We start from the raw sequence: 26,858 nt of genomic DNA on the forward strand, positions 1-26,858 counted from the left end.
TTTGGACTGTCCACCAAACTCCTCAGCAACTTCTACAGGTGGATAGCCTCCTGACCAACTCCATCACAGTGTGGTCTGGGAACTGCACGGTACAGGAAAGCAAGGCTCTCCAACGTGTGATTAACTGCACAATACATCTGTGGAGCAGCCTTCCCATCACTTCATGACACACACCATACTAAAGAGGGCACACCACATCAAGGACACTACCGACCCCCGTCACACACTTTGCACACTGCTACCATCTGGCAGATGCCACAGGAGTGTGAAAGCCAGAACAACCAGACTTAAAAACTGTTTAATCCACAGGCCATCAAGCTGCTGAATGACTATCAAACACTGATGACACTATTTCTTTTCAACTGTAAACTTATCCAATAATAATATTCAATATCCAATATACATATTCGAACTTCTTATATTGCAATGTCTTTCAGTGCCTTCTGCTGTATGCGAAAATTGCACATGCTAAACCCCAACTTATATAAAATTATATTTAACTGTTTTTGTTTAACTAAATTCTGCTCTTCGTACAGATTTACTTTATTTTAAGTATATTTTGTGTGAAGGGAACTTGCAAATTAAGAATTTCATTGTCCGGTGCAAACTATGTTTCCATTGTGAATATGACAATAAACCTCTTGTGTCTTGAATCTTTCATGACTAGCATAATGTCATCAATTACAAATAGTGTCCACGTAAAAGAGCTAAAATAAAAAAAGAATACAAATATTTACAACGTTAATACAGAGTTACAGAGTTCAGCCAAGTCCCGGAAAAATCAATGAAACGTTGCTGGCAAATCGGAACAATACGACTTAGCATACTGTCTAAACGGCCCTAAATCACATACCTCAAACGAAACACAGATTCGCCTGGTCAGAGGCATTAAGCGGCATGCAATCCTCACAGCAGATCTCAGGCTCTGCTCTATCCCCGTGTGCTCTATCTATCCGGTCACCTGCAGGGCGAGCGCCAGCCGGATGAGGTCCACCACCACCTCCTCGTTGGCCAGCTCCATGCTGAGCAGGGCCAGCAGGTTGTAGAGGTTCTCGTAGTGCTGCCGCCCGCTGCTCTGCTCCTTGCAGCCCAGGTAGATGTGGCGGTAGAGCTGCTGGCCGTGCTGCAGACGGCGGGGGGGGGGGGGGGGGGGGACAGAGATTATAGAGAGACACGCATGCATAAAGAAAAGAAAGTACACATGTGTGGCTTTGCATTCTATGCTGATGATACGAGCAATGAAGATACGAGACACACTGAGCTGAAATCGATCTTCTACCGCTTCTGATATTTTTCATGGCGGCTTATTGCCATGCAACCATCGAGGCTGTCTGACTACAAACTGGTTCTTTGCCCCTGCTGTCTCTCCAAATGACATTCCTCCTGTTCTTAGCCCGAGGAGACACTTAATAACATTGTTGCTTACATTTTCTTACAATCATTAGGGATGGGTGAAAAAGTGATTTTTGGACCTATCAGGATTATCTGCTAATAAATATATAAAAAATATTGGTAGCGTCCTAGAAAGTGCGCTACGGTTTACAAGCCAATAGTTGATCCATCCATTACTTTCCGGTCTGGTCTGTCATGTTCATTTAAAATACAACACATTTCTTTCTGGTATTGCAAAATCTACAGAATCAAAAACTGATTTACTGATTCGAAGAATATGAGCACTCAAGCATTTGTCTTTATAATTGGACGAGGTCCCTGCTGATTCCCAGCACTAAAGTCCATAAAGCATACCCTCTATTGAGAGTTAATTTGATAGTACTAGAGAATTGCAGAGGGATTACCTTCTTCATGAACAAGTTGTCTTGTCTGGAGCACTTGTCCACCTTCAGCTTGAGCACAGAGATATCCGAGATAATGCTGGACAGAAGCGCAGACACCCACACACACACACAATTTAATATGACCATTACAAATTCAAAATACTTAGAAAAAAAGAAAATCTTAATCTTGAGCACACGGCTGTTTCCAGACAAGCGTCCAATTAGACACACGCCCTACATGAAGCGAGCGGAAAAATACAGCCCTACTACATTCATGCTCTGTGTGTGTTTCGCTTCACAAAAACGATATGCTTCTAGTTCATCAGCGACCCCAAAGGAGAAGCCGAATCATCACAACAATGTGCTTCTTGTGCTTTGTGCTTTTCCTCGTTCAACAACACAGCACACGAGTCATTCCACACAACGTCGCGCCCATCCCTCACCTGATGGCGGAGAACTTGGGGCGGTTGTCGTGGCGATCGATGAGGCTGAGCAGGATGTGGATCACCAGCAGGCGGACCTCGGGGTCTTCGGTGAGGGAGAAGGAGAGCAGCGGCTCCAGGAACGAGCTGGGCAGCGCCGTCAGCATGTTGGTGGTCTGGAAGCCCGCCGTCACCTGGAGCGCATGGGGGAGGGGGGAGAGAGAGAGGGCGAGAGAGAGGAGTGGTTCAGGTGGTAGGTGGTGGATGGTGGATGTATGTCGTCAACGTACTGGAATTCATGCCTTGGGTCATTGTCTGAATCGCATGATGGATATACTGACGTATAATTACTCATAACTATAATTAGACGAATCTTGACAGCCGTTCATTCGATCGACTTCACATTTGATTGTGTGTGACCCAAGAAATTGCAGTGTTAAGCAGGAGGTCGTTTCGATCAGCCGATCTTGAGAAAGCGGCAACAATCACCCCGTCCCAAACAGGCACGATTGATCAAGCCCTGCGATAGTGTCACTAATTATGGGTCTGTTCATTATATACAAATATCTCAGAAATGAGTGTTTTGACTGATAGCTGTGATTATCCTACGATGATGTCTCTGTGAAAGGGGTCTATTGTCAACTAATGCAGTGCAATGCATCGTCATTGTATTGTCGACTAATTGTCATCGTACGGTCAGTTTTCTCAGTGCAAGGCTTTTTTAAGATACCCTTAGATGTTAGCTTTATTGTCATGAGAACCTCAAGACTCACCTGGACCAGGGACTTGAGCAGCATGATCTGGATCATCCTGGTTCCTTCAGGCCTGCAGACACAGAGCACAATTTGGGTTACATTGATTACACATATCAAGTATGTGGAACATTTTCTTTGCATCGGTTTTTCATCAATAATGAGGCAGGCTTTCCAAGTGTTGCAAATGCAAATGTGGCAGAAGTAGGAACAGCAAGACACGATATATTTCACAGCAGAATATCTCCTAGTGTGTGTGTGTGTGTGTGTGTGTGTGTGTGTGTGTGTGTGTGTGTGTGTGTGTGTGTGTGTGTGTGTGTGTGTGTGTGTCTCACCCAGAGCACGAGGAGGACAGTGCAGGGTGGACGCCAGGCACAGGGATCTTGCCCATGATGAAGAGCATGACCTCTGACCTCTGGTAGGTCGGCAGCGTGTTGGCAAACGACCCTGCACAGAGAGAGAGAGGAACCATGAATGATTACAGTAGCCCAAGGTAGTAATGCGCGATATAAACGATGTACACGATAAAAAACGGCCTATCGCGATAATGCATGTTGATGACACAAAATACAATGTTTAATTTTTGGTTTGGGGCGGTTCCATTTCGCATTGCAATTTTCGCAACAGTGCCAGAATTGTCAATAAACCTGCATGTGTGCAAAGAACGTTAAAACATTGGACAAAAAGGTCTGGGGAGGGGTAAAGGGGAAGAAAGGGGAAGAAAGCGCCTGTTAAAGTAAACAATCATGGATATCCAGCGTGATATATATTGATCTGCGGACCAGTCCAACTCCTTCTCCCTCATCCTGACTCGGAATGTGTTGAATGCATCGGCATTTTTATGTATATTTTCCAGCATACTTTTTATGTGCTTCTGTCGGACCGTCGGGTGAAATTGAGTCGTAGCTCAACATGGAGCAAAGAGGAGACGGAATGTCTTTTGGATATCGGACCCCAATATCCAACAGACATTCCGTCTCTCTCCTCTTTGCTCCATGACTCATTTTCACCCGACGTTTCGACAACGTGCTGCTAGTCTTGGAGCTACCGCTAATCAAACAATAATACCCATAATGCGCACGGCTGAGCAGGTGCATGTTACGTCCAAATGTTTATGATTTTTTTTCTTGATCAGAGCGAGGTGTGTTCGCTTTCACATCTCAAGCGAACCGCACCAGGGTTCGTTTTGAAGCGAACCGAGTCCACCTCTCCGGCTGGGTCTCGGACAGGCTGTTTGGTCCGTTCCCGAGTTCGATTGTTTTTTATTCGCAACAGACCCAAAGGTCCTGGGACTAAACTTGTTTTAGTGTGCACTAAACACGGGAATCAATTAAAAAAGACAAAATCTGTATTAAACAGACAAGCAACGGCTTGGCTGTTCCGCTCTCACACTATGAAACTGAACCTCCTTTAGTTTGGATCGATAAAAAATATCACGTGATCGACAAAATTCTTAACAATCAATGATCGATCATCAATTAATCATGCCCATCCATAATTGTCAGTACAGTGTCTGTTCCTTATCTAAAAGAACACCAGCTTTTCCTGTTCTCTGCATCTTGGGTGGCATTTAAGAACCAAGGACATAAACTAAGTGTAGTGCCTTTTAGAATGCTTTGCACTAAAGTTTAGTGCAAACCATTCTAAGGAAAGAAACCCAATACTTGACGCTTTTACCTTGTTAAAGTTTCTGCAGCTCATGCCCTTGAATTTTATTTATCTGCAACATTATGTTGATTGATTATAGTGTTGCACAATAAATGTTCTCAAAACTAGCCCTTTTTAAAAAATACATTTAGCAGTTTGGCTTTCCTTAGGGTCTATGTAACCTGTTCTGAAATGGTTATTTTATGATTTTTATATTGTGATATATATCGTTATCGCAAGAGGCTGCAATGTATATCGCAATATGGATTTTATACCATATCGCCCATCCCTAGCCCAAGGTCACAAACAACACCCCCCTTTCTATTAGCACGATGTTCTTCTAAAAGGACAAACACACAGGGACTCTTTCACAGGCCAGTGGTACATGTCTCACACACACACACACACACACACACACACACACACACACACACACACATGCAGGTGGTGTATGCATGTGTGGCGGTGGTCATGATAACCACGGCTGTTTGCCTGCTGGCCCTCTTCTGCTGTCTTCTGGTTGACCACGAGCTCCAACGTACAAACACACTCCCAACACAGCTGTCGCCAAGGGATACGGCCCAAGTCGATGTTCTGGAACATTTAATCTATGGAAATGCTTAGTAAACTATTTGTACAGGTTGGAATAAAGTTTAACTTTTAAAGTTTAACCTTATGCAAAGATCATTGTAATTATTGCATCAGAGAGGCGCTCTCAGACAGCCCGCTAGAGCTTGATTTTGGAACTCTGAATTGGGCAAGAACATTGATTTGATGTGGCATTATAAGTCTGTGTCCTCATTTCCAAAAATAAAAAAAATTAAACTCCATATTTCGGGGGCTACGGGGTCGGGCTGAGCTGTTTCCTCCCCCTAAGAACTGCCGGTGTACGGTCCACAGCACCACCCTCCAGTTCCTCAGCTCTGATCCCTCACTGCCTCACGGCGCTCTCCGCTTGAGCCTCACAGGGCTTCCTCAGCCCTCCGACTGAGTGTGGAGCGTGACGAGGCTGAGCCCATAAGGCTCCCCCGCCTGGTGGCCCACATGGGGGAGGCCTGGTCACGTGTCCCAGCCTCAGCAGCTGGCGCTGGGGGGCCATGGCCTCAATTCTTCTGCAGTGGCTCTCTGCATGCGTTTCAGTGGGACGGCACACGCTGGATGATAATGTGAGAGCTATAGGTGCCACCAAGCCCCACAGATATTAAGGAGAGCGCTCAGAGATTGCTCTGCAGATAGGGCGGCAGTGTCACCTTGCATGGTTGACGTCACCGTCTGTGTGTGAATGGGTGTATGAATGGGTGAATGTCATGTAATAATTGCAAAGCCCTTCGAGTGGCCACTGGTTAGAAAGGCGCTATATAAATGCAGTCCGTTTACCATTTACTTTGTGGCAGGATGAAGGTTGTTCTTCTGAGAGCCAACGTCTCCCAAAGGCAGTGGGTGCCTGTTTAATGCGGCTGTCGTGTCGTCCTCAATGCCACTATCCTCAGAGACAATGCTCCCCGGGTACGGGAAAGATGGCTGACAGAAAGACTACCGACAGCTGTTCATCACCAGCACTGAGGAGTAAGTAAAGTGGATGGGAGGCTGGTACTCCATTGGCCATCAGCCCCACTCTGCTGAACGTTCTCAACGCCGCACCGGGGACAGTCTGAAGGCATCCTGGAACATGGGCTGGAAGAGCTCTTCCGAACCACGTTGCGGCTCCAGGCCGTGGAGTATGGGGCTGGCAGGCATCCCTGCCTTATCCCTGGGCGGACAAGAAATGACTCATCCATTGTGGAGGCTGGCTGAGGATGTCAACACATTTGTTGGGACAGGCAAAACTTGAGGACATCCCATTAGAGCTCTCATTGAGCTATCTCAGGACCCTGCCAGCAAACGGAAGGAGTGATACGCCTCTACTACTGCGTTCGATGGGGCGTGTACGATCCTCCCAGTCTGTGCCAAAATACTTCACTCCAGATGTCTACATTACGGCCTTATTTCAGTAACGTTGATGAAGCGGCAAAAATTACTTTGTTGACAACCACGTTTAAAACCCCAAAACAGCTTTGGGTTCACTGGCTCTGCAAGGGAACGGACAGCTCACAGAACCACCTAGAAGGTTGGTGTTGGACCGAGTTCGAGATGGGAGGAAATTCAGGCAGAACCAGGATGGTGGACAGGGCTACTCTGATCAATGTAGCAGTGTTTGACCATCCGTTCTCAGTGAAGTGACACACACACACACACACACACACACACACACACACTAACCGATGGTTCTGATGACGGCCTCCTGCAGCTGTCTCTCTCCGTGGGTCTTGATGATCTTGGTGCCCATGCTGCTGCCCGGGTCGTAGGAGCCAGTCAGCTCAAAGTCCACGCTCAGACGCAGCTGCCGCAGCAAGGTGTTGAACACCTCCAGCACTGTGGGGCCTTGGCATGCACACACACACAAACTCAAAAAGTTAAAACGGACAAATAGCACCATACTGTGGCCGAAATGGGGAAGTGCATGTGGCCTTCATGCTTTATATAGTGCTGGTCATAATGTCTAGGAACACCAATTTATTTGCCAGAAAATGACCCAGACGGTTTACAGACAGTGAACCTTAAAGCTATGATCTATAACAGATGTTTGATGTATCATGGCACTTACTGCATCTATGAGAATTTAGGCAAAACCCACCAGTCTGGCGGATACGTGGCACAAATCAATAAAGGGATATAAAGTAATCCAGTGTACAGATAAACGGCATGTCACGATGCCAGGGAATCTGTGATGAAACACTGACCATCTGCGAGACGGGGGGGGGTGTCACTGCAACATGGAGGTGTGATTTTATGTGAGTCATCGTGTGTGTGTGTGTGCGTGTGCACGTGTGTTTACTTATGTGTAGATGTGCACGCGTGCACACGTATGCGTGCACCTGTGTGTACATGTGTGTGTGTGAGTGTGTGTGCACCTGTGTGTACATGTGTGCGTGCGAGCGTGTACCCACCCACTGAGCCGCTGGCTGCGATGGCGGCCGCCTCCAGGAGCACCTCCACGATGCCGGCCCGCACGGTGGCGGAGGACTTGCTGTTGGCGTCCAGGTGGCCCAGGAGCTGCTGGATGACCAGGTGAGAGTGCTGGGACTGGAGGGGGCCAGACAGACAGACGGAGAGGCGTGAGTGGCAGCGGATCACGAGCCAGCAGGTAGACGCAGTGAAGCACTTTGAAGGGAAGTCGCAGGTTGGGTTTGGACTATTTCAAGAGAACCACATTTAAGCCTAGCAGACATAGCTTTGATATTCACAACCACTCTGGGTGCAGGGAAACAAAAAACAGAACAAATAACAACTTTTCAAAGGATTGCTTGCATGAGACGACACACTGCATCCTTATTTATAAAGCTAAAAATAAAAATATGTCCAATGTCTAGAAACTCACACAATCCTAATATTCAACCCGACGAGGAAGTGAGGACCACAAAGGAATAGGAGGGTGGTGATAACAGACTCGGATACATAAATAGACCGATAAGACAAGCCGTAGGAGTTGCACAAAGGAAAGAAGAGACAACAAGACAAAGAGGGAACCGACAGAAGATGCCCAGGTATGAGGAGGTGTCAGAGGATGAGAGAGTCTTACCTGGATGGAATACATGATGATCTTGAAGCAGCGCACAGCAAATGTCTTGCCCTCCCACAATGAGTGGTTATCCAAGTGCCTGGAGAGATAAAGGAGTATTCAGTAGGGAATGCGGTGGAGGTAATTACACAGTGGCGGTGGCATTGACGACCGCCATGGAACCAGCCAGTAACTAGGAAGTCACAGCCCATATAAGGCAACCGCGCTCGATGCACTTCCGCTAGCGACAAACAAGCTAGTAAACTCCTAACACAGAACGATTGTTAGCTTGCCTACAGCCAAACTTTGTCTTGTACATCGTAACAGATAAACAAAAGACAGCAGCAGTAGTATAATGAAAAGGTATAGAGGGGAACCTTTTATTTGTTTGTCAAAGCCTGTGATAAACGCTGACCGTGACTCAGATGACGAGGCGAAAAAATATCAGCAAGTCCACAGAGAATTAACTCTGGCAACGTAGGCGGAGCTATAAGGTTGAAAACACTAATAGGAGCTGACTCAGGCCTCGATAAGGGAAGCTGACTGCTTCTCAACTACAAAGCCTGGAACTGTCTTTCTACGTGCAATGAATAATTTTCCTTCCTAGATCATTTCGAGGCCCCGTATTCGAAACACGTCATCTCTGGTGAGTCATGACTCAACCTATCAATGTCTTTGATCACAGGATCCACATAATTCACATTCCCTCAAATCAGACCGACACACACACACACACACACACACACACCCCCACACCCACACCCACACACACACATAAACATACGTGATAGTGATGAATAGAGAACGATGCAGAAAGACCGGGCCGGTGTAAAATAAAAGGTGTAACAGATGTGACAGATGGGAGATTATAAAAATTAAATGATAGGAAATAGAACACAAGGACAAATAGCACAAATGGCACAGATGGACACACACTCTGAACTAGAGTATAAGCAGATGTGCTGTTCAGGAGTTATAAAGTATTTTGTTGAAGAGTTGTTGTTTGGTAATTTGGTCAAAGGCTGCATCTACAAAATAGATCAACATAAAACATTTGTTTAAAATTAGAGACATTGGCAGCGGGTGCACTATTTTTGATATCCCTCAGTGTCATGTTAACTGTGACATGTGGGGCCGGTCGGCATCAATAGGGACCAGGGGACAGTGGAGAGGGCACACGCCGAGCTAAAGGCAGGGAAAGAGTCCCAGTGGGGCTGGAAGAAAGGGCAAGGTTGAACAAACCTAACAGCGAAGAAACGAGCGAGGGAAAAACGAAAGAGACGCAGATGGAACAACAGAAGTAGTCACACACACACACACACAGACACACACACACACACACCAGAGGAAGAACCAAACACATGGCGCAACAAACCAAAAAACAGCGAGGAGGACAGTTGAGACAGCTAGATCGCAGGATGCGATGAACCCGGGAACGCAAGCACGATGCGGGCAATTATAGAGCTGTCCGCCCGTCAGCCCAAACCACCACTGATTGCTGGTGAGAGCCCACTGGAAATCAAAAAGCTCCACGGCGCACGAGGCAGAACGCACCACCACATAGGACCGGTCCCAGGTGAACACACGACAGGAAAACATTGACATAAGAAAAACAAAAAAAGCGACAATCATGTCCATGCCTCAAAATCAAAAGGGGGGTCTTACATGAGGACGGGCGTGACGGCGTTCTTGATGTTGCCGTAGGCGGCGCGCCCCAGCAGCTCCCTGAAGCAGCGCTCCGTCAGCTCCACCGGGCTCTCCTTCTCCTTCTCTGATGGAGAGCGGCTGGGAGGAGGAGGGAAGGCGGGGGCAGGAGGAGGAGGAGGAGAGGAGTGAGTGAGGGTGGGAGGAGGAGGAAGAGGTGGGGGTGGGTGGGAGGGAGAGAGAGAGGACGGGCAGTCAATAAGTGCGTGTTGGGAGTCAGGAGGCAGGGAGTGAGTAGGGAGGAGTGACGGGTGATCGAGGGGCGAGGGGAAAGAGAGTGAAGAGCGTAAAAAACAGCAGAAAGTGGGGGATTAGAGAGAGGGAAGGGAGAGCGAGGGGGGGTGGGGGCGGATGGGGAGCGAGGTTAGATCAATGACTCAATACGAACAGCATTTCCCCTCACTGGGTCTTTTTTGTCCGAGCCACCCACCGGGTCGCTGTGTCACTGCCTGGAGTGACGACTCCATCAGAGGAGCTCGTATTTCTAACGGAAGCGGAGGGACTGCAGCCACTGCAGTGTGTGCTGCTGGGCGTGTTTGCTGCATTCTCTTCTTTTTTTTTTTCATATAAATGTAATGTACTTTTTTTTTGTAGAGGCTGGAACTGTGATCAGCCAAACGACGAATGGCAATCAATGCGCGCTTGTTTTCATAAACGCACGGCTTTAAATGTGCGCACACACACACACAAACACACACACAGCCAGGCTTTGATCTCATGCATTGTTAACGTCACCGGTCCAGCTCCAGCTCAGCTGGGGCTGGCCTCGGCTGGTCCTTGTATGCCCACATCATTTATTAAACAGCAGAACTTCCACTTATTGCTGATGGAAAAGGCCATGTGGCTTCCTGGCCTGGCATTGATTTTTTCCATAAGTCACCTTCAGCAGTGAGGGCCTTTTCTCTTTCAAAACTATACTCTAGGGAAAATCGCGTCTCATAAATATCTCACAAATATCTTTAAAACGATCATTTAAGGTAAATTGGGTTGCGTAACTTCCCTGGCAGCTCGCGGGCTTTGCCTCGCAGGTCTCGTTGACTCGAGGCTTTACAGGATTCGCATTCACCGTGAAAACACCTTGGGCGCTAAGCGGCATCATTAGGGCGTCCGGCGCCCACACGCTCGCACCAAGCTGAGGGAGCCGACGAGCCCTCGGGTGGGTGGCGGGCCGTTTGCAGCCCGGGGCTTCTGCCGAGCCAACGTCTGGAAGACGGAGAGCTGCCAGGAAACCGTCGAAAACAAACGGCCTTTGGAAGCTAATCAAGTTAATAGGATCGTTTCAGGGAACGGCGTTATGAATACACCCCAAAATAAATTAAGTTATTCGTTTTGACGAAGTCCAAACGTATTTATTGAGAGATCTTTAATATATATATAAAAATCTGTAATCTGCCGCAGACTGTCCGGGAATTGAAATTGGCAGGGTACTGATCTTTATGCTCTCAGTGGACGGTATTGATTGAGCAGACTTGAATATAGAGAGATGTTGAAAGATATGGAGGATGCCAAGCCTTGGCTTAGGGGAACTGAAGCCCCAGATGGCAGCATTCTGGCTCTCCCTGAACTCTCTCTCTCCCCTGCAGTCTGACTGTGGCTGGATCTGGCATCCATCTGTCCACCAAGACATAATTTGAATTAGTCCTCTAAAACGTCTGTGAGTCCCTCTCAGATCTTCCCCGGTCTCCTTCTCCCCTCTGCTCTCCCATCCTTTGCTGACGTCAATGTGACGGCAGCAGGTGAAATCGTGCCCACCAGTCCATGCCCGTGATATATTCTGCAAACCCATCTCTCTATTTTTCTCTCCGCTTCCTTTGCCATGGCATCCACTTTAATACTTCCATCAATTCTACCCCCTCTGTTCCATATCCATTTGTGAGTCTCTTCCCTTTGTTCCTGCTCAGTATCCAACTCACACCATGTCCTTGGAAGCTGTCGAGTGTGTCCTTGGGGGGCGCAGGTCTGTCAGCGCGATCACTCGACGGTGACAGTGATGATGAATGGCATAGGCGTCTGTTGGCTGGTTGACCATGACAAACATGCCCCCACCAAACACACCAGGCACCATGAATGGTGATGTGTTGGGCCCTGACACTGAGGTGTGGGGGGGGAAGGGGTTCATCATGCTTCATTTATCAGGTGGTGATATTGACCCTTCCTTAGTCCCTGCGTCCTCCAGGGAAATAGTGGTCTGTTTCATCAAGAATATTGGAAACAGAGTGTTTGAGGGTCAACGGGGTCACAATTATGAAACAGCATTGTTAAATTCGTGATCTTGTCTTGGTAATAATGTGTGCACACAGGTGTGCAGGATTTTTTTAAACCAGGACCCCCCCTGCCAACATGAAAAATAATGGTCAAATGCAACTAGTTTCCTTGACAACGCAAAAACAATATGCTCAAAGCGCCGTGGATGAATATTTTATTCCAGGCGATTAAGTCTCCCTTAAGATGGTTTCATGAATCGTTCCGAGGCCTGATCACGCTGGCAAAACACATCACACACGGCCCACTAGGGTTACCCGAGCGCTCACCTCTCCACACCCTCCCCGCTCTGCAGGTTGAAGAGCAGCGAGGGAACGATCTTGTCCATGTGCTGGGGGTCCCAGATGTTGGCCTGGAGCTCGTCGTTCACCGTCTTCCGGACCACGCCCTGCAGACCCTTGATGCCTGCCATGCGGATCCTAGAGGGGAGACGGAGACCACGCACCCAGATGTTAGGACACCGGTCAGACCCGGGCAACCCCACCCAGATGTTTGGCCACCACCCAGATGTTAGGTCACCGGTCAGACCCGGACATACCCCACCCAGATGTTGGGCCAACACCCAGATGTTAGGACACCAGTCAGACCCGGACAACCCCACCCAGATGTTGGGCCACCACCCAGATGTTGGATCACCGGTCAGACCCGGGCAACCCCACCCAGATGTTGGGCCACCACCCAGATGTTAGGACACTGGTCAGGCCAGGATACCCCCACCCAGATGCAAGGGCACTGGCCGGACTTGGACAACCTCACCCAGATGTTAGGACACTGGTCAGGCCAGGACACCCCCATCCACATGTTGGGACACAGGTCGGACCAGGACACACGCACCAAAATGTTAGGACACCACCACCCAGGTGCTAGGAAAGTCTGCCCCTTACGATTTTTTGCATGCAAAGCACCCATTAAATATAACAGATTGTCCTTTCCAATTAGAATGTCCTATTTGAACAGAGTAAAACTTTACTTTGTCTGGATTTTCAGAATAGCTCCAGACATTCACAAGCCGTATCTCATGTGGAAGAGGGAAATGCATGAAAGGAATAATTTCAACCCGAATACCAATCAAAGCAGTCTGTGATTCATTATCAGATAGTCCCCAAAGCTAAGGAAACCACCCAGAACAGAAAGAGCCGGGTCGACTCACTTGGTGCGGATGTCGGGGTCCTCGTAGCTGGAGTGGCACATCTCGCTGAAGCGCGAGACGAAGAAGTCGTAGCTGCGATGGTACGACGGCGTGTCCTCCTCTATGTTGGCGAACTTCACAAACTTTGGAAAGGAGGGGGGGTGGGGAAGGATAAGAGAAAACAGTGGAAGAGGTCGTTATTTTCTATGTTGTTAACCTTTATCTTACCAGGTTAGTCAATAAACACTCAACATTGACATCATCACCATCTTTTACAAGAGAGACCTGGCCGAGACAGGGGCAGCCGACGATAAAATACCCAATCGAAAAAATTCTGTAAACGACATAAAAAAACAGGTGAAAGCGTTACTTCAATATTAAATCTGACAGAGGAAAGGCCTACGAGGCCGGACGGGGACACTGTCCTGGCCTAGTACTGGGGAGGGAGCAAAACCAGATACATGAACCAGAGCAGGTCGTAGAGATCTATATCAGCCATTTAAACAGGGGGTTGACGAGTTGTACTCAGAAGTCCCCCTACTCTGCAGTGATAATGAGTCTTCGTGGGGGCAGGACCACAAAGGCAGGGAATCCCCCCCCACTGGGATAGTAAATGTCACCATTTCAGCTCGACATTTAGCTTCCTGACGCCGACCAATGAATTAATGATCATGGTGTGTTAATTGGAAACGGGACGGACGTAATCTGCAACTAAAAATAAACCGAAGTGATGAATTATTAAAAGCTGCGGGCAAAGGGTAAAGATAGAACCCTGGCCCCCCAAAAAAGAGGCAATACCGCAGTTACCATGAGTTAAAGAAACCGTCAGCCTGTTTTGAAGCTTCTCTTGTAGGATGTTTATTTTATTTAGGTCAATGATACCAGGCGTGGGAGGTGAGGCTCAACATTGACTCCCTGCAGGGATAAATCCTCTAATCCACCACTTCCCACCTCTCTCTGACACGCGGTCATCCTCACCCCACTGTGTGTGTGTGTGTGTGTGTGTGTGTGTGTGTGTGTGTGTGTGTGTGTGTGTGTGTGTGTGTGTGTGTGTGTGTGTGTGTGTGTGTGTGTGTGTGTGTGTGTGTGTGTGTGTGGGTTCTGAAATCAACATTAATTAAACTTTTATCACCATCATATTTATAAACAAACAAGCTTAATGCCTGCCATATATGAGCCTTTTTGCAGCACTGGTATCATAGTGTGTATATCAACAAAGATATGTGCCCTTAATACCCAAGTAGTATTAAAGCGAGTTTAATGTTGGAAAGATTAATCTGTGGGCGTGCCAGAAAGTCCCATATCTGCTCCATCGTGTGGGTGACAGGGGAGTGTCACCCGTCTGGTCTGCTCCTAATCTGACTGCTATGCCCCCCAGTCCTTCTCCTCCAACCTACACTCCCTCACTCATTTCAGAGGAATGGCTTCCCTTTCTCTCTCCCTCTCCAGCCTTCTTTTATCCCCCATTTCACACAGAAAGTATGTCAGCTCGATCGTTTAATGTGCACGCCCAACATTGTGCCCCATGAGAAGAACTAAACAGCCCAGCCTCATTATATCAGATTTGATTTATCTTGACAATGTTTGCACCGCCACTGGCTGATGTTGAGCTACGCGTGTGACTACACATCCCACAGGTCTGTCCTTTCGCATCGTACATCTTGTCGGCACTAGTCTGAACCCAGACTCTCAGCCTCGGTCACGTCACGTACGCGTTCGGTGACTCCTGGGTGTTCAAAGACCCACTAGAACCTCCTCGTGGCTCCTCTTAGAGGAGAGCTCGTTAGAGACGCAGATGGCTGGTCGCAGAGGCCCGGACTAAGGTTACTCACCGAGTTGGTGCCCAGGATCTGGAGGTTGGGTTTGTCCGACTCCAGCAGCTTGCGCACCATCTTGAGGAAGCTCTCCACGAAGAGGTTGATGCTCTGGCAGTGGCAGGCCATCAGCAGCTGGTCCAGGGCCTCCATCGCTATGCACACGTAGCTGAACAAGGGATGGGAGAGCCGGGCTTATCGCACGTGTTCACATCGGAGGAGTGACGTCGACCCATTCTTAAGAGTCTGAAGCGTTTGAACTGAATCAAATAGAATAGTTTGAGCATTCGTGCAGTTTTTTTAAACAGAATTGTGCAAGTGCTGGAGCAGGAGTCCAGACTGACCCGTATCTGTGGCGAGCCACATCCCTGGACAGCCTCTCAGACAGGTAGGCCCCGATACGGTCCAGCTTCTCCGGAGCTGACAGGGCGTAGAACGTCAGCTTCTCCATGTTTGCCTTCACTAGCCCATCCTGGGGGGGAGAAACAAGAAAAAGAGTTGAACGGTAAATTGACAGCAAAAGTTTGAGAGGGAGAGAGACACACAAAAGATAGGAAGAAGTGGTTGACAGGAGCAGTTGAAAAGGGACAGAAAAGTTAAAGGTGTTGTGTTTGCTTCTGAATACAACATTCAATATCAATATTTAGTCTTTTTATCAAGCAAAAATGAAATCCCAAGTCTGTTGTCTTGAACACCTCCACTTCACATTGAGCTCATGTGTGCTGTGTGTTCAAAGGGCTCTATTACTCCACTGCCGGTGGGATTATGTTAGCTAGACTCTGCTTGGCTGGAGCTTAGAGCTCAAATTAGAATTTTGTTTTTTGGAGTGTGAACATCCGCTTGAGAGCGTTCACGTGCCAAACTGCAATGTCAACAGAGCCGACAGATAAAGTGGGGCCTTTCTCTAACACAGAAGGTTTAACTATGGGTACAGGAGAAAAACATATCTAAACTAATCACCACCTACTCTTCCACAAATAGGTGTCCTCCCTCTCTTGACTCATCCTGGTAAACACTGGCAATACGAGAATCTTCAAAATGCTGCCTTTTTGTACCTGGTTGGTAACCTTTATTTAGACTCAAAAATGTCCAGGTCATTTTAGCCAATTAAAGACTGACTAACTAATGACAATTTATCTTGGTTGTGACATCTACTATACTTTACACGATTCAAGTGTTATTTAACTAAACAATCCAGGCGGCAAACAGACCATATTATTTGGAGAATACCCTTTGGATTGAATGATTTATATTTTCAACACTTTCAACAGACAATATTTGTGCCTGGACCAACTCATTGCGAAAGAGTTTGTTGAGGATGTTGGTTACAGACCTTGCGGCTATGGTTTTTGTAGTGAATTAGTACTATGCCCTACTTGCTGGAAAATATAGCAAAGAATTATTTTCATGTTTACTGCTAAAATATTTCAAATTAACTGATTAAAAGAACACTCATTAGATATTAAAAACAAAGTTTAGTAATTAACAAAGAGCATCCAAAATAAGTTTGATTAATAATACTTATCAGACAAAGCAAGGCCATTTGAGACATGTTTTGTGGTCTGCTCTTACATGATGGGTTTTTGCTGTGACATTTGACAAACCATCTAAACCAGAAAAAAAAGAATAAATGGTGGCAGGTTAACCATTAAACACAGCCACGACGTGGAGCAGCTTCAGTGTCTTTTACCTCAGGGTCCTCTGGAAAGATGTTGTCCACCAGCCTCTTGTAGCGAGGCCTCAGGGCACCACAACAACCGCACACCCCTGTAGGAGACAAAGGACAGGAGACCATGGCATCACTGAGATGTGCTTTGATAAAAGACCCCCCTACACATTCTTGCCCCATTCCGTGGATAACTAATTGGGTTTGACAGATGCATTATTGTGGTAAGCAAAAGCTCAAGCACATGCTGAGTGTTGTGTTGGCTGTCTTGCACAGTCATCAACTTTACTTACACAAGAGTTTAGCACGCACTCACGCACACGCACACACACACACACACACACGATGCTTGTGAAAAGAACCCTCCGCGCAGACATTCTCCAAACAGATACACCAACATACGTGTTTGAAGAATAGACAGACAGACACACACACACACACACAGTGCATTGTCTGACTTTGCAGCAAGGAGACGGCTAACTAGGCTGCCAATGGCAGCTGGAATGTGATTGGTCCAGGAATTTCAGCAGTGGTGAGTCATAAGGAGCCTCTGGGACAACAAGGAAGCTAGTGAACGGAATAACCTACTAAAATATTACACCATCGTGAACCCCTTTAGAACCACACACTCGCCAGCAGCCCCAGTCAGCATATACATTTTTAAAAGAGCCGACACCAAAAAGCAATGCAGAGCATGTTCATACAGTATTCTCCCGAACTGCACTTGGGTAGCAAAAATATTTTGCTAGAATTTCAGCAACAACAACCACGAAAAAACACCAAAAGCCTTCTATCTTTCTGATGTTTATTTAGTAAATGAGTATCCTTTGGGAAGGCTGTCTCTTTCATCGTCTTCCTGCAGTCTTTTCAGTAACCTTCACCTTGGTGGGGGTGGAGGAGGCAGACAATGCAGGCAGAGCCTCATCCTGGAGACACATCATCCAGCAATCAGATACGAAAGAGGTCCAGAAGACACTGTGTGTGTGTGTGTGTGTGTGTGTGTGTGTGTGTGTGTGTGTGTGTGTGTGTGTGTGTGTGTGTGTGTGTGTGTGTGTGTGTGTGTGTGTGTGTGTGTGTGTGGGATAGGGGTTGTATGGGAAGCTGGGGAGGGAAAGAATGATGGCCTTTTAAAAGGCGTCCGTCCGACTCCAAGTCACGCCCAGACTTGACTCCCGACAGCAGGAGTCTGACCAGTGCTCTGGGTTTCCTCCCAAGCGCTTTGGATCTATTAATAGCCTTGCCCCGGCCCGCTTATCCATCACTTCAAAACAGGAATATGGGCTGTGTCTGCCCAACACCTCCTCCTCACTCCTCTCTCCCTCGCTCCCTCTCTCGTCCCTGGCATTGTTGGCCCACAGCCTGGCTATGGGGGACAGAGATAAATGACTGACCACACTGACGGATACCCGGTGAGGAAGAAGGAGAAGAAAAAGAAGGGACGAGGCCTTAAGAAAGGAGTGACAGAAGGATGGATAAAGAGCTAAAAGGAAGGAGTAAGAAGTGTTGGGGGGGTGATGGTGGTGATGGGGGTGGGTAGGCAGGTGGTGCAGCTCACCAAGTGAGTCACGGATTAACATTGGATACTGCGTCCTTTCTCCACCAGCGCACAGCAAATCTACTTGGCCCTCGGCCAATACATCAACACACACACACACACACACTCACACGCACACACACACACACACACACACACGGCGGAGCCAGTACATCTTTGTACATGCATATTCGTACACAAAACATACACACACTAAAGCAAATGTTGACTGCTTCTAAAAACCAACAGTTCTGTGACAGCACAGCAGCAGCAGAGTTAAACTCACATGCAAGTAGTAAAGTATTGAAATTAATGAACAGCGCGCAACAACAGGCACTTTTGTAAATGAATCCATTCCATTATGAGCCTTCGTGTAGGCAGCCTGGGGCGGACAGTGTGCTGGGTTGGTGCCTGAGTGATGCTAGTTCAGTAGGTCAAAGGAAAATTTCAATGCAACACTGTGTACAGCGCCGTTGGAACAGCTCGAGGATCAACCGAATGAAGACCTGAAGATCAATGTTGACTTATGCTACATTCAATTGAATGATGTGTTGATTGCCTCAAAGATGGAGATTGTTGGACGGAGTTCTTGGGTATTCTGTAGAGCGAATCAACAGATTTCTACATTTCAATAGACCAGTTACTATGCCCCTCCTGAATGGTGAGGGAGGTTCGCTGTTTATGGCTAAGCATCTATAAATAGAATACCATCGAATATCAGGTAGTCAATGGTATTTTGGTTTGTTTTTTCTTACACATGGCTAATCTATAAATGGCTACTCCACAATCAGAATTGCAGAATCATTTTTCTGCAAATGGAAGAAGGTCGAAGGCGTAAATCTGGGATCTTGAAGAAATTGTGCCAAGCGAGTGTCAGTTGCCATCTTTTGAAGTGACATTTGGCAGTGACCTTAGCCAATAGGAAAACAGTAATAGCCACAATACAGAGAGAGGGACTATGCTGGCTCTGTGTTGTAGATTCAAGTATGTTGTGGTTGCTGCGTTGCAAGATTAAGAATATCATACAACATTGGACCACCATTGCTCCTGTCCACTAACATTAATCCCTCCCGTCTCCTTGGAAGGCTTGGGTATACAATAGGCCTGCACGATTCGGGGGAAAATATAGCTTAGAACTAAAATATATAAATCAAGTCATTTAAAAAATAAATAAAAATCAAGTAATTTAAAACTTAGATCCACACAGGGGTGAATCGAGATTGCGATGTTATAACGATTTATCATGCAGGCCTAGTATATAAACACTTATTTATGTACAAACAGGGCTGTTTGACGTCTCCCAATTGGTGATACGAATCAGACCTGCACGACAGCTGAATGGGATACACACAATCATTAAGATGTTCAAACCTTAGAATCGCCATTTTTAGCATGGCTTACAATGACAGCAAACACACTTATCACCCAATCAATAAGATGCTCAGACCTTACAATTGCCATCTTTAGCATGGCTGAAAATGACGACATGCAGCTAAAAGGTCAACACCTTGACCTTTCTGCATATAACGTATGTTGAATGAATATTTTTAGCAAAATGCGCTCTGGAATGGAAGGGAAACCATATTTCTATTTTTAACAAACAATATAGCTCCAGCCCTGACCTTTACACTACTGAGAAATACGTCGACATCTCCTGCAAACTGTAGTGGATCCACCAACACATGTGCACACAGACACACAAACACACTCCTGAGTGTGGCTACACAAATCCATTTGTAGCGAACACTTAAAACAAACACTACTAGCCTGTCACCCATCACCGCGGCAACCAGCCTATAAGAAAAAGAGCCAGTCAACTCCATTTGTTTCATTAGGGGCTTCTGCCCTTCCATTCCTTTCCCGAGCCCATTCCTTACCTGAGCCCATGCTAGAGATGGTCGACCCGACTGAATAACAGAAAAGAGGAAGAGCGGCGAGTGGCACAGAGAAGTGCAATGTCAAAGGACAACAGGGAAGCTACCGATAATCAAAGCTGCATGGACAAGCCGATGTAGGGAACCTGGAACACAAACAGCGACCCATTCACAAACAAGCATAGTGTTTGTGTGCGTGTGCGTCCGTTTGCTTTCCCACATATCAGCTTAGGATGAAGGCCCACTTAAAATGTATATACTAAAGATGTATATATTTATCAGACCACAGGATGGCAAAAGATAAACCTCTCATGAGAATCCTTTCAGGAAATAGTGGATTAATCTCACACACAAATACCCTAGTCTACTTTGGCTATGGATTTATGTTGCATATTGCATCAGATGTAAGGCAGCTGAGTATGTTTAATGTCGATAACCATTGTGATTTTAAGTTATTTCAAAACATACTCAATGTCATTCAAAGACGAGACCATTCACATAGTTAATGTAACAGTTTGGGCAATAATTCCATGGGTCACATTCAACAACATCCAACACAAGCCCTGGCAGCATTTCATAGGAAAATAAAAAGAGTGTGTCACCAATTCCTTGGGGGATTGACTGCTCACAAACATTTAGCATGTTCACAATTTGGAGCTCAGTGGTACATGATAACAAACACCTCAGCAAAATAATGTTTGATGTTGTCTTAGAGATGCTTTAATTACATAACGGAGCCGGGAACGATTAGACGCGCTCAGGCACAACTGGAGTCGCAAACCAGAGCGAGAGAGAGAGAGTTAGAGCGAGGGTGTTGGAGCAACAACCAACGTGCTATTTTGAAATTGGCATACGTGAGGCATATCCTAAATCACGGCCAGCCAAACAACCGACCACACACACGGACACAGGCCTGTACATGTGTGTGGAAGTGACGCAGGAGCACAGATCAGCGCCAGGATTGCACACAATAGCTTCAACTATAATTAACAGGGGCAGGATAGCGTTCGCTTGGACCTCCAATCAGGCGAGTTTGCATGATGAAGAGACGAGCGGGGGGGAGCTGAAGTCACAAAGTGTCAGAAATAGGAGGGTGATGTATGGAAAGCCACATCTGTTAGACAGAAAGATAGACCCAAGTCAAAACGCCTTGCATGGGATGACACTAACAGTATAGAAGGAGTATACACATAGACACAGACACACACACACACACACACACATGCAAACCATTATTTATAAAACAAATATGAAATGGTGCTGCAAATGGCCATGGTAGCGTTGTTTTAACTACAGCGCGTTTCTTACGCATCTCTGTACAACCTAGATAAAACACAAATATTGCTTGAATAAGACACAAAAGACAAAATAGACATAACATACATAATTATATTATTTGTCTTTAAGCATCAGGTGAGTTTTCCATTTGTAATGAACATGTAACAGAAAGGTTCATTGTCATTTAACCAACAGTTTGGTCCAAAACTATAGAGCGCTAATAGCCCACTATCAACATGAGACAAGCCTTGCCAGTTTGGTTCAAATAGCTAATTCGAAACACAGCTTCTACACCATCTGAACAGCAAGGTCGCTTCTCCTCAGTCACGACGCACATTGTTGTGGCTCTGGGAACGTTGTGCATCCAGTCAGCACCCACGCACAGCACAGCCCTCCATCTATCTATACGGCAGGTTCAGAGAGTGCGTTTGATCCCTGGTGGGTGGCGAGGAAGCTGGTCTAACTCTAACCCCGCCACCACTGATCTACAGACACATCCCGGCAAAAGTCCTCTGGGATTGTGTGGGGACAGAGCAGACAAAGTGTCATTGAATCTTTCACACACACACACACACACACACACACACACACACACACACACACACACACACACACACACACACACACACACACACACACACACACACACACACACACACACACACGAGGTGTGGAGCATTGCAAGGGGCTTAGACATGGCTGTCTGAAGAACTTTGTTGTGCCCCCCCACACCCCCCAATCACCAACCTTTCCCCAGACTCCCTTCGGGGGAAAATAACCTAAAATGTCTTGAGCTCAAAGCAGATACGGTTACTGCAAAGCAAACAATTATTATAGAGAGCACCAATATCTTAACAATAGGTATCTGTAAAGGGTCTTCCAAATGACATGTATGTATGCACTCAATAAAGATTTCTGCAAGAAATGGATATTCATTTGTGAAATAAAATAAGAGCTCTTATTGCGTTCCTGAGGCTAAAACTGAATTGTGGAGCTCCGGATGTAATCACAATGCCAGGGTAAACAAAATACCCCCTGTATAACAGCAACATTCCAGTTTGTCACCCCCTTCACATTAGCCAGCTTTCACACGGACAAGCTTCAGCCCGCTCAAACACATGAGCTACCCCATACAAGTTATCAAACGCAGGCATTTACAGTGCAATAAATCCATCCTGGACGAGGTCCTCATGTTATTACCGAAAATATACATGTCCAAAAGTGTTGTTGCGCGTTATCCGTCCGGCGCGGTGCCCTGGTAAGAGTCTAGTTTGTCCAAATAAGCCGACGTTGAAAAACCGTGGGGTCAGAGAACAGTCTACTAGGGATGAGATAAGAGTACTATAATTTAAAGAATGTAGCAAAACAAGATAAACAGTGACGACTTTGCTGGTTTACTTACCCCCCCCCCCCCCTCCAGGCATACACACACATTCCTATTTACAAAGACCTACACAATAGCAGAGCAGAGAAAAAGAAGTGTGGGATTGTTTTCCTTCTTACCGTACATCGATCGTGATGATCAAGTGACTCTACAGAGAACAGTCTGCAGCCTTTGCAAATGCAGCTTCTGCCGCTCTCTCACAGAAAGAGACCCGCACACACACAGAAAATGCTCACACACACATAGGTCTCTCTCCCTGAGAGGAATTGCCTGCACGTGCACCAAGAAACCTAGCAAGAATGCCACCGTGGAGCGCGATTGGTGCAGAGCCTAGCTTGGAGCAATGAGCTATACACGCACACCCCCTAACCCCCCCCCCCCCCCCCCCCCTGACGCATTCACATGTGCGCACACACACACTCACTCACACAGTCACACACATAAGGGGCATGAGGAAGAAACGTCATAGCGCAGCGGGCTGTGATGGTGACCTTGGATTTTCCTATTTGCCCTCTGCAACAGCGCTCCTCAAGAGGGTATTGCAAATTATACATCGGCTGATGGAGGGAGACAGGGAGACACAGAGAAGGAGGGAGAGCACGAGAGCAGAATTTTCTCCCTCTCTCAAATGAATTTGTATTTATTTTTGTAAAATCGTAAAAATAATGGATGACGTAGGTGATTCTAGGCAGAACATCTTTTATTACTCTCTTGTTATAGCTCCTGAAATCATTGCAAAGGCAAAACAGCAAAGGACTTTCAAAAGGCCAAAGACAAACAGCTGTTATACATTTAATAGACACATCCTTAAAATCACTGACATCATCAATTCTCGGTATAAAAAAAAGCATTAAAAAAATGTCACTGAACACTTTCGCAAAAATTCTGCACACCAATCATTGCCCGATAGCGTTTGTTTTTCTCAATATTAATTAAATGTATATGCATGAGCCTTCAGTGTCCAAAATAATCTAGAAATTGTTCCTTCAATTAATTTCTACACACACGCACGCACATCCAGCTACCCTTTTAACGACCAAAAGCACTTTTGTCAGCACTTGCAATTCATCAACATGAAAAAGCGCTGGCCTGCTCTGCTCGATCGCACTCATTTAAATGGGCCAAAACCATTATTGAGAGCTGATGTAGTGCTAATTATTATTCCCTTGGCAGCACTGTAACGGCCATCTCTTCACTCATCCACTCAAGACCAGTTGTGGCCAGACACCTTTGTCTTGGTTTGCTAAAATTCTGCTAATTGTTTTGGTTATCAATGACTTTCACAAAGTGCAGAAAATTGCTTTTTTTCTTTTTTAAAGACACCAACACCGTTTATGTTTATGAATATTGCACTTTGCCAATTGAAAGACAACCACAAATTTGGCCAAACTTAGCTCTCCCAAGTACTGGCAACACCAATGCGCATTATGGACCAGGGTAGATTATCAAGTCAGCACATATCATGATAAATAATCCATTAAGCCCTTCATGTCCAATGTAGTATACAACTCAACCAGAACAATCAAGTCTGATATCACTTTTTACATCCTTGAGAAGCTTGACATCAGGCTTAAATCAACTGACGGACATAAATTGTTTAAACAAAACCAACTTCAATACAGCGCAACTCAAAAAGAATTAACCAAATAAATGACATACCGCAAATACATTTTCATAATATGGAAACTCAATAGACATCCGCGGTATTCCTGATCCCAGGGCTGAACAAAGAACAGCCAGTCAGTCGGCCGGAATGCAGCGAGGGGGTTAACGCACCAGCCATCACACCCACCTTTGCCAACGCGATGGTCCAGAATGGTACGACAGTCCAGTGCCAGCCTCCGCGAGGCCGGTGCTTCAGGCACAGGCAGTGGCATGACAACACACACACACACACACACACACACAGCCAAACCACACCCGAAACACAGCCAGACACCCAAAAGCCAGGCACACAGAAAAGCTCCTGCACAACAGCAGAAACAGGACCTACACTGACACTGTTGATGAAGCAAGCGAAACTACAAAAGTGAAACCCTGCAAGACCTGGCTGAATAGCATACAAATCAATACAGCTTGACTCAATCGAGAAAAAAAACAAATTCTATATGAGGAAGAACAGCCAACAAAATAAAACTGCTGAGCTGACGTTGACCGACTCACTAAACTGATTCCTCCCAAACTCTCCTTGTTGCTGTATTCTACCGTCTCTTGGGCTACAAGGCAACACTTAAAGCACACTCATACAAAAAAAATGTCCAGGACAATTAACTCCCAATGATGAAAAGTTTTTTTCATTAAAAAAAAAACACACGCAAAAAGTTAGAAAACAAATTTTGTTCAGCAATAGGTCGCGACTCTTCTCGATGCCCCTCTGTTGACCAATGTGGACTGGATCAACCACTGAGATTAGTCCCTTTAAGTAGCTCCGTTCTTTCTGCCTCTCCCTCTCATTAATAAACATCTCACCAACACAATAGATCTCCCTACCCAAGTTCCAGTCCCTCGCCCCCTCTATCTCAGAGAGAGAGAGAGAGGGGAGAAAGAGGAGAGAGAGCGAGAGAGGGAGAATGAGTGGGATTGTTAACTATTCAGCCACATAGCTGATTGACAAGTCAAGGAGTTCAGACGTGATGTAATGTAAAACGTTGCGAAACACGAGAAAACATTTGTTTATCGATGCTCAACTCCAAGGAGCATGATCAAAGGCATAGATGTTTACGTACACGTGACAATCTGCAGTGCATTCTGATGGCAATAATACTTTAACATAAAAAAAAAATAGAAATCGAAAATGTTTCTGCTGACCTGTCATGTTCGATGTTGGGCACAAGGCGGCGTTGCTCTTCCAGAGTCAGCGAGGCTGGGAACCAATGGAGCAACAATGCCCCGAACTGAGCCTTCACGTCGGGCGCTCGAAACAAGGAAACCTCCAGGATATCCTTTGGCCTGTGCAATATCCGACATTGGTTATGTTCAACACCATGTACCAAAATAACGTTCAACGGGGCACTGAATCACTCTCACGCAACAGCGAGAATAGTAGGATAAGATGAAGGAAAAACACAAAAGTGTAAAGGCTGCTGAAGCTTCTATCGTTCCCTGAAAGCGGTCAACACACCCAGGGACCCTTCCCTTTGACAAATCTTAAAATTATTTCTGCAGAAGGGCTCGATCCATATTCTAAATACAGGTTAGCAGTATATTTATATTGACATTCAGTTCAAAGTATTCGTTACATTAACCCATATAAAACAGACTAACCTAATTCTGACAGACTACTCCATCCATAGTAGCTAGGAGGATGCTAACCATGCTAAAGTTAACGGGTTTAAATGTTCACTGGCAGACAAGTGACACATACTATACTCACCATGAAATGAGAGCAATTAAAACAATTAAACAGTATGCGGAAAGTCTATGTTGGGTTAATATAAGTATCCGGGATATGAAGTCGGTTAGCTCCAGCACTACTTTCCTGTCTGTTTTGCTGTTAGCGGAATATTATAATGATGGGGGGGCGGGGGGGCTGCCTTCATTGCTCAACAAATAATCTCTGGTCCTACTACATTGGGCCGACCGTCACTGATTCACAAAAATGGGTGCGCACTGCGCAGTATCTATTGCAGGAACTCCATTCGTGTTTGTAAAATAAGGTCAAGTAGATGCATGGAAATGGCAAAATAGTAAGAAGAAAATAGATAATATACTTGTATTTGTATATATATATATATATACATATATATATATATATATATATATATATATATATATATATATATATATATATATATATATATATATATATATATATATATATATACACACATATGTACATATATATATATATTTATATATATATATATATATATATATATATATATATATATATATATATATATATATATATATATATATATATACCTTTCTTTTCAGCATATGGATGTAGGCCAACTAAATGATATGGACTGACTCCCATAGGCCTACATAGCAAAGAGCGATGTACCTGAAGCAGGTTG

At 45.9% G+C, this 26,858-nt stretch overlaps 1 protein-coding gene across 5 annotated transcripts in view; it reads right to left on the minus strand.

The window, feature by feature from the left end:
- Positions 1-26,346, minus strand: part of efr3bb (EFR3 homolog Bb (S. cerevisiae)) — a 34,018-nt gene extending 7,672 nt beyond the window's left edge. Inside the window, exons 1-16 of one of the 5 annotated variants that reach the window (XM_030345006.1) lie at positions 26,213-26,346; positions 25,648-25,788; positions 16,794-16,870; positions 15,448-15,575; positions 15,122-15,272; positions 13,311-13,432; positions 12,430-12,579; positions 9,860-9,979; positions 8,216-8,294; positions 7,584-7,719; positions 6,856-7,017; positions 3,285-3,396; positions 2,971-3,022; positions 2,219-2,391; positions 1,797-1,872; positions 962-1,123 (exon numbers count right to left, since the gene is read on the minus strand). In XM_030345006.1, the coding sequence (XP_030200866.1) occupies positions 962-1,123; positions 1,797-1,872; positions 2,219-2,391; positions 2,971-3,022; positions 3,285-3,396; positions 6,856-7,017; positions 7,584-7,719; positions 8,216-8,294; positions 9,860-9,979; positions 12,430-12,579; positions 13,311-13,432; positions 15,122-15,272; positions 15,448-15,575; positions 16,794-16,870; positions 25,648-25,654 (1,707 nt within the window). In that variant the 5' untranslated portion in view covers positions 25,655-25,788; positions 26,213-26,346. The other 4 variants (XM_030345003.1, XM_030345007.1, XM_030345004.1 and 1 more) reach the window with 4 other exon arrangements.
- Positions 26,347-26,858: the final 512 nt, after the last annotated feature.

Source organism: Gadus morhua, chromosome 21, assembly GCF_902167405.1.
Source record: "Gadus morhua chromosome 21, gadMor3.0, whole genome shotgun sequence".
NCBI classification, from domain to species: Eukaryota; Metazoa; Chordata; class Actinopteri; order Gadiformes; family Gadidae; genus Gadus; species Gadus morhua.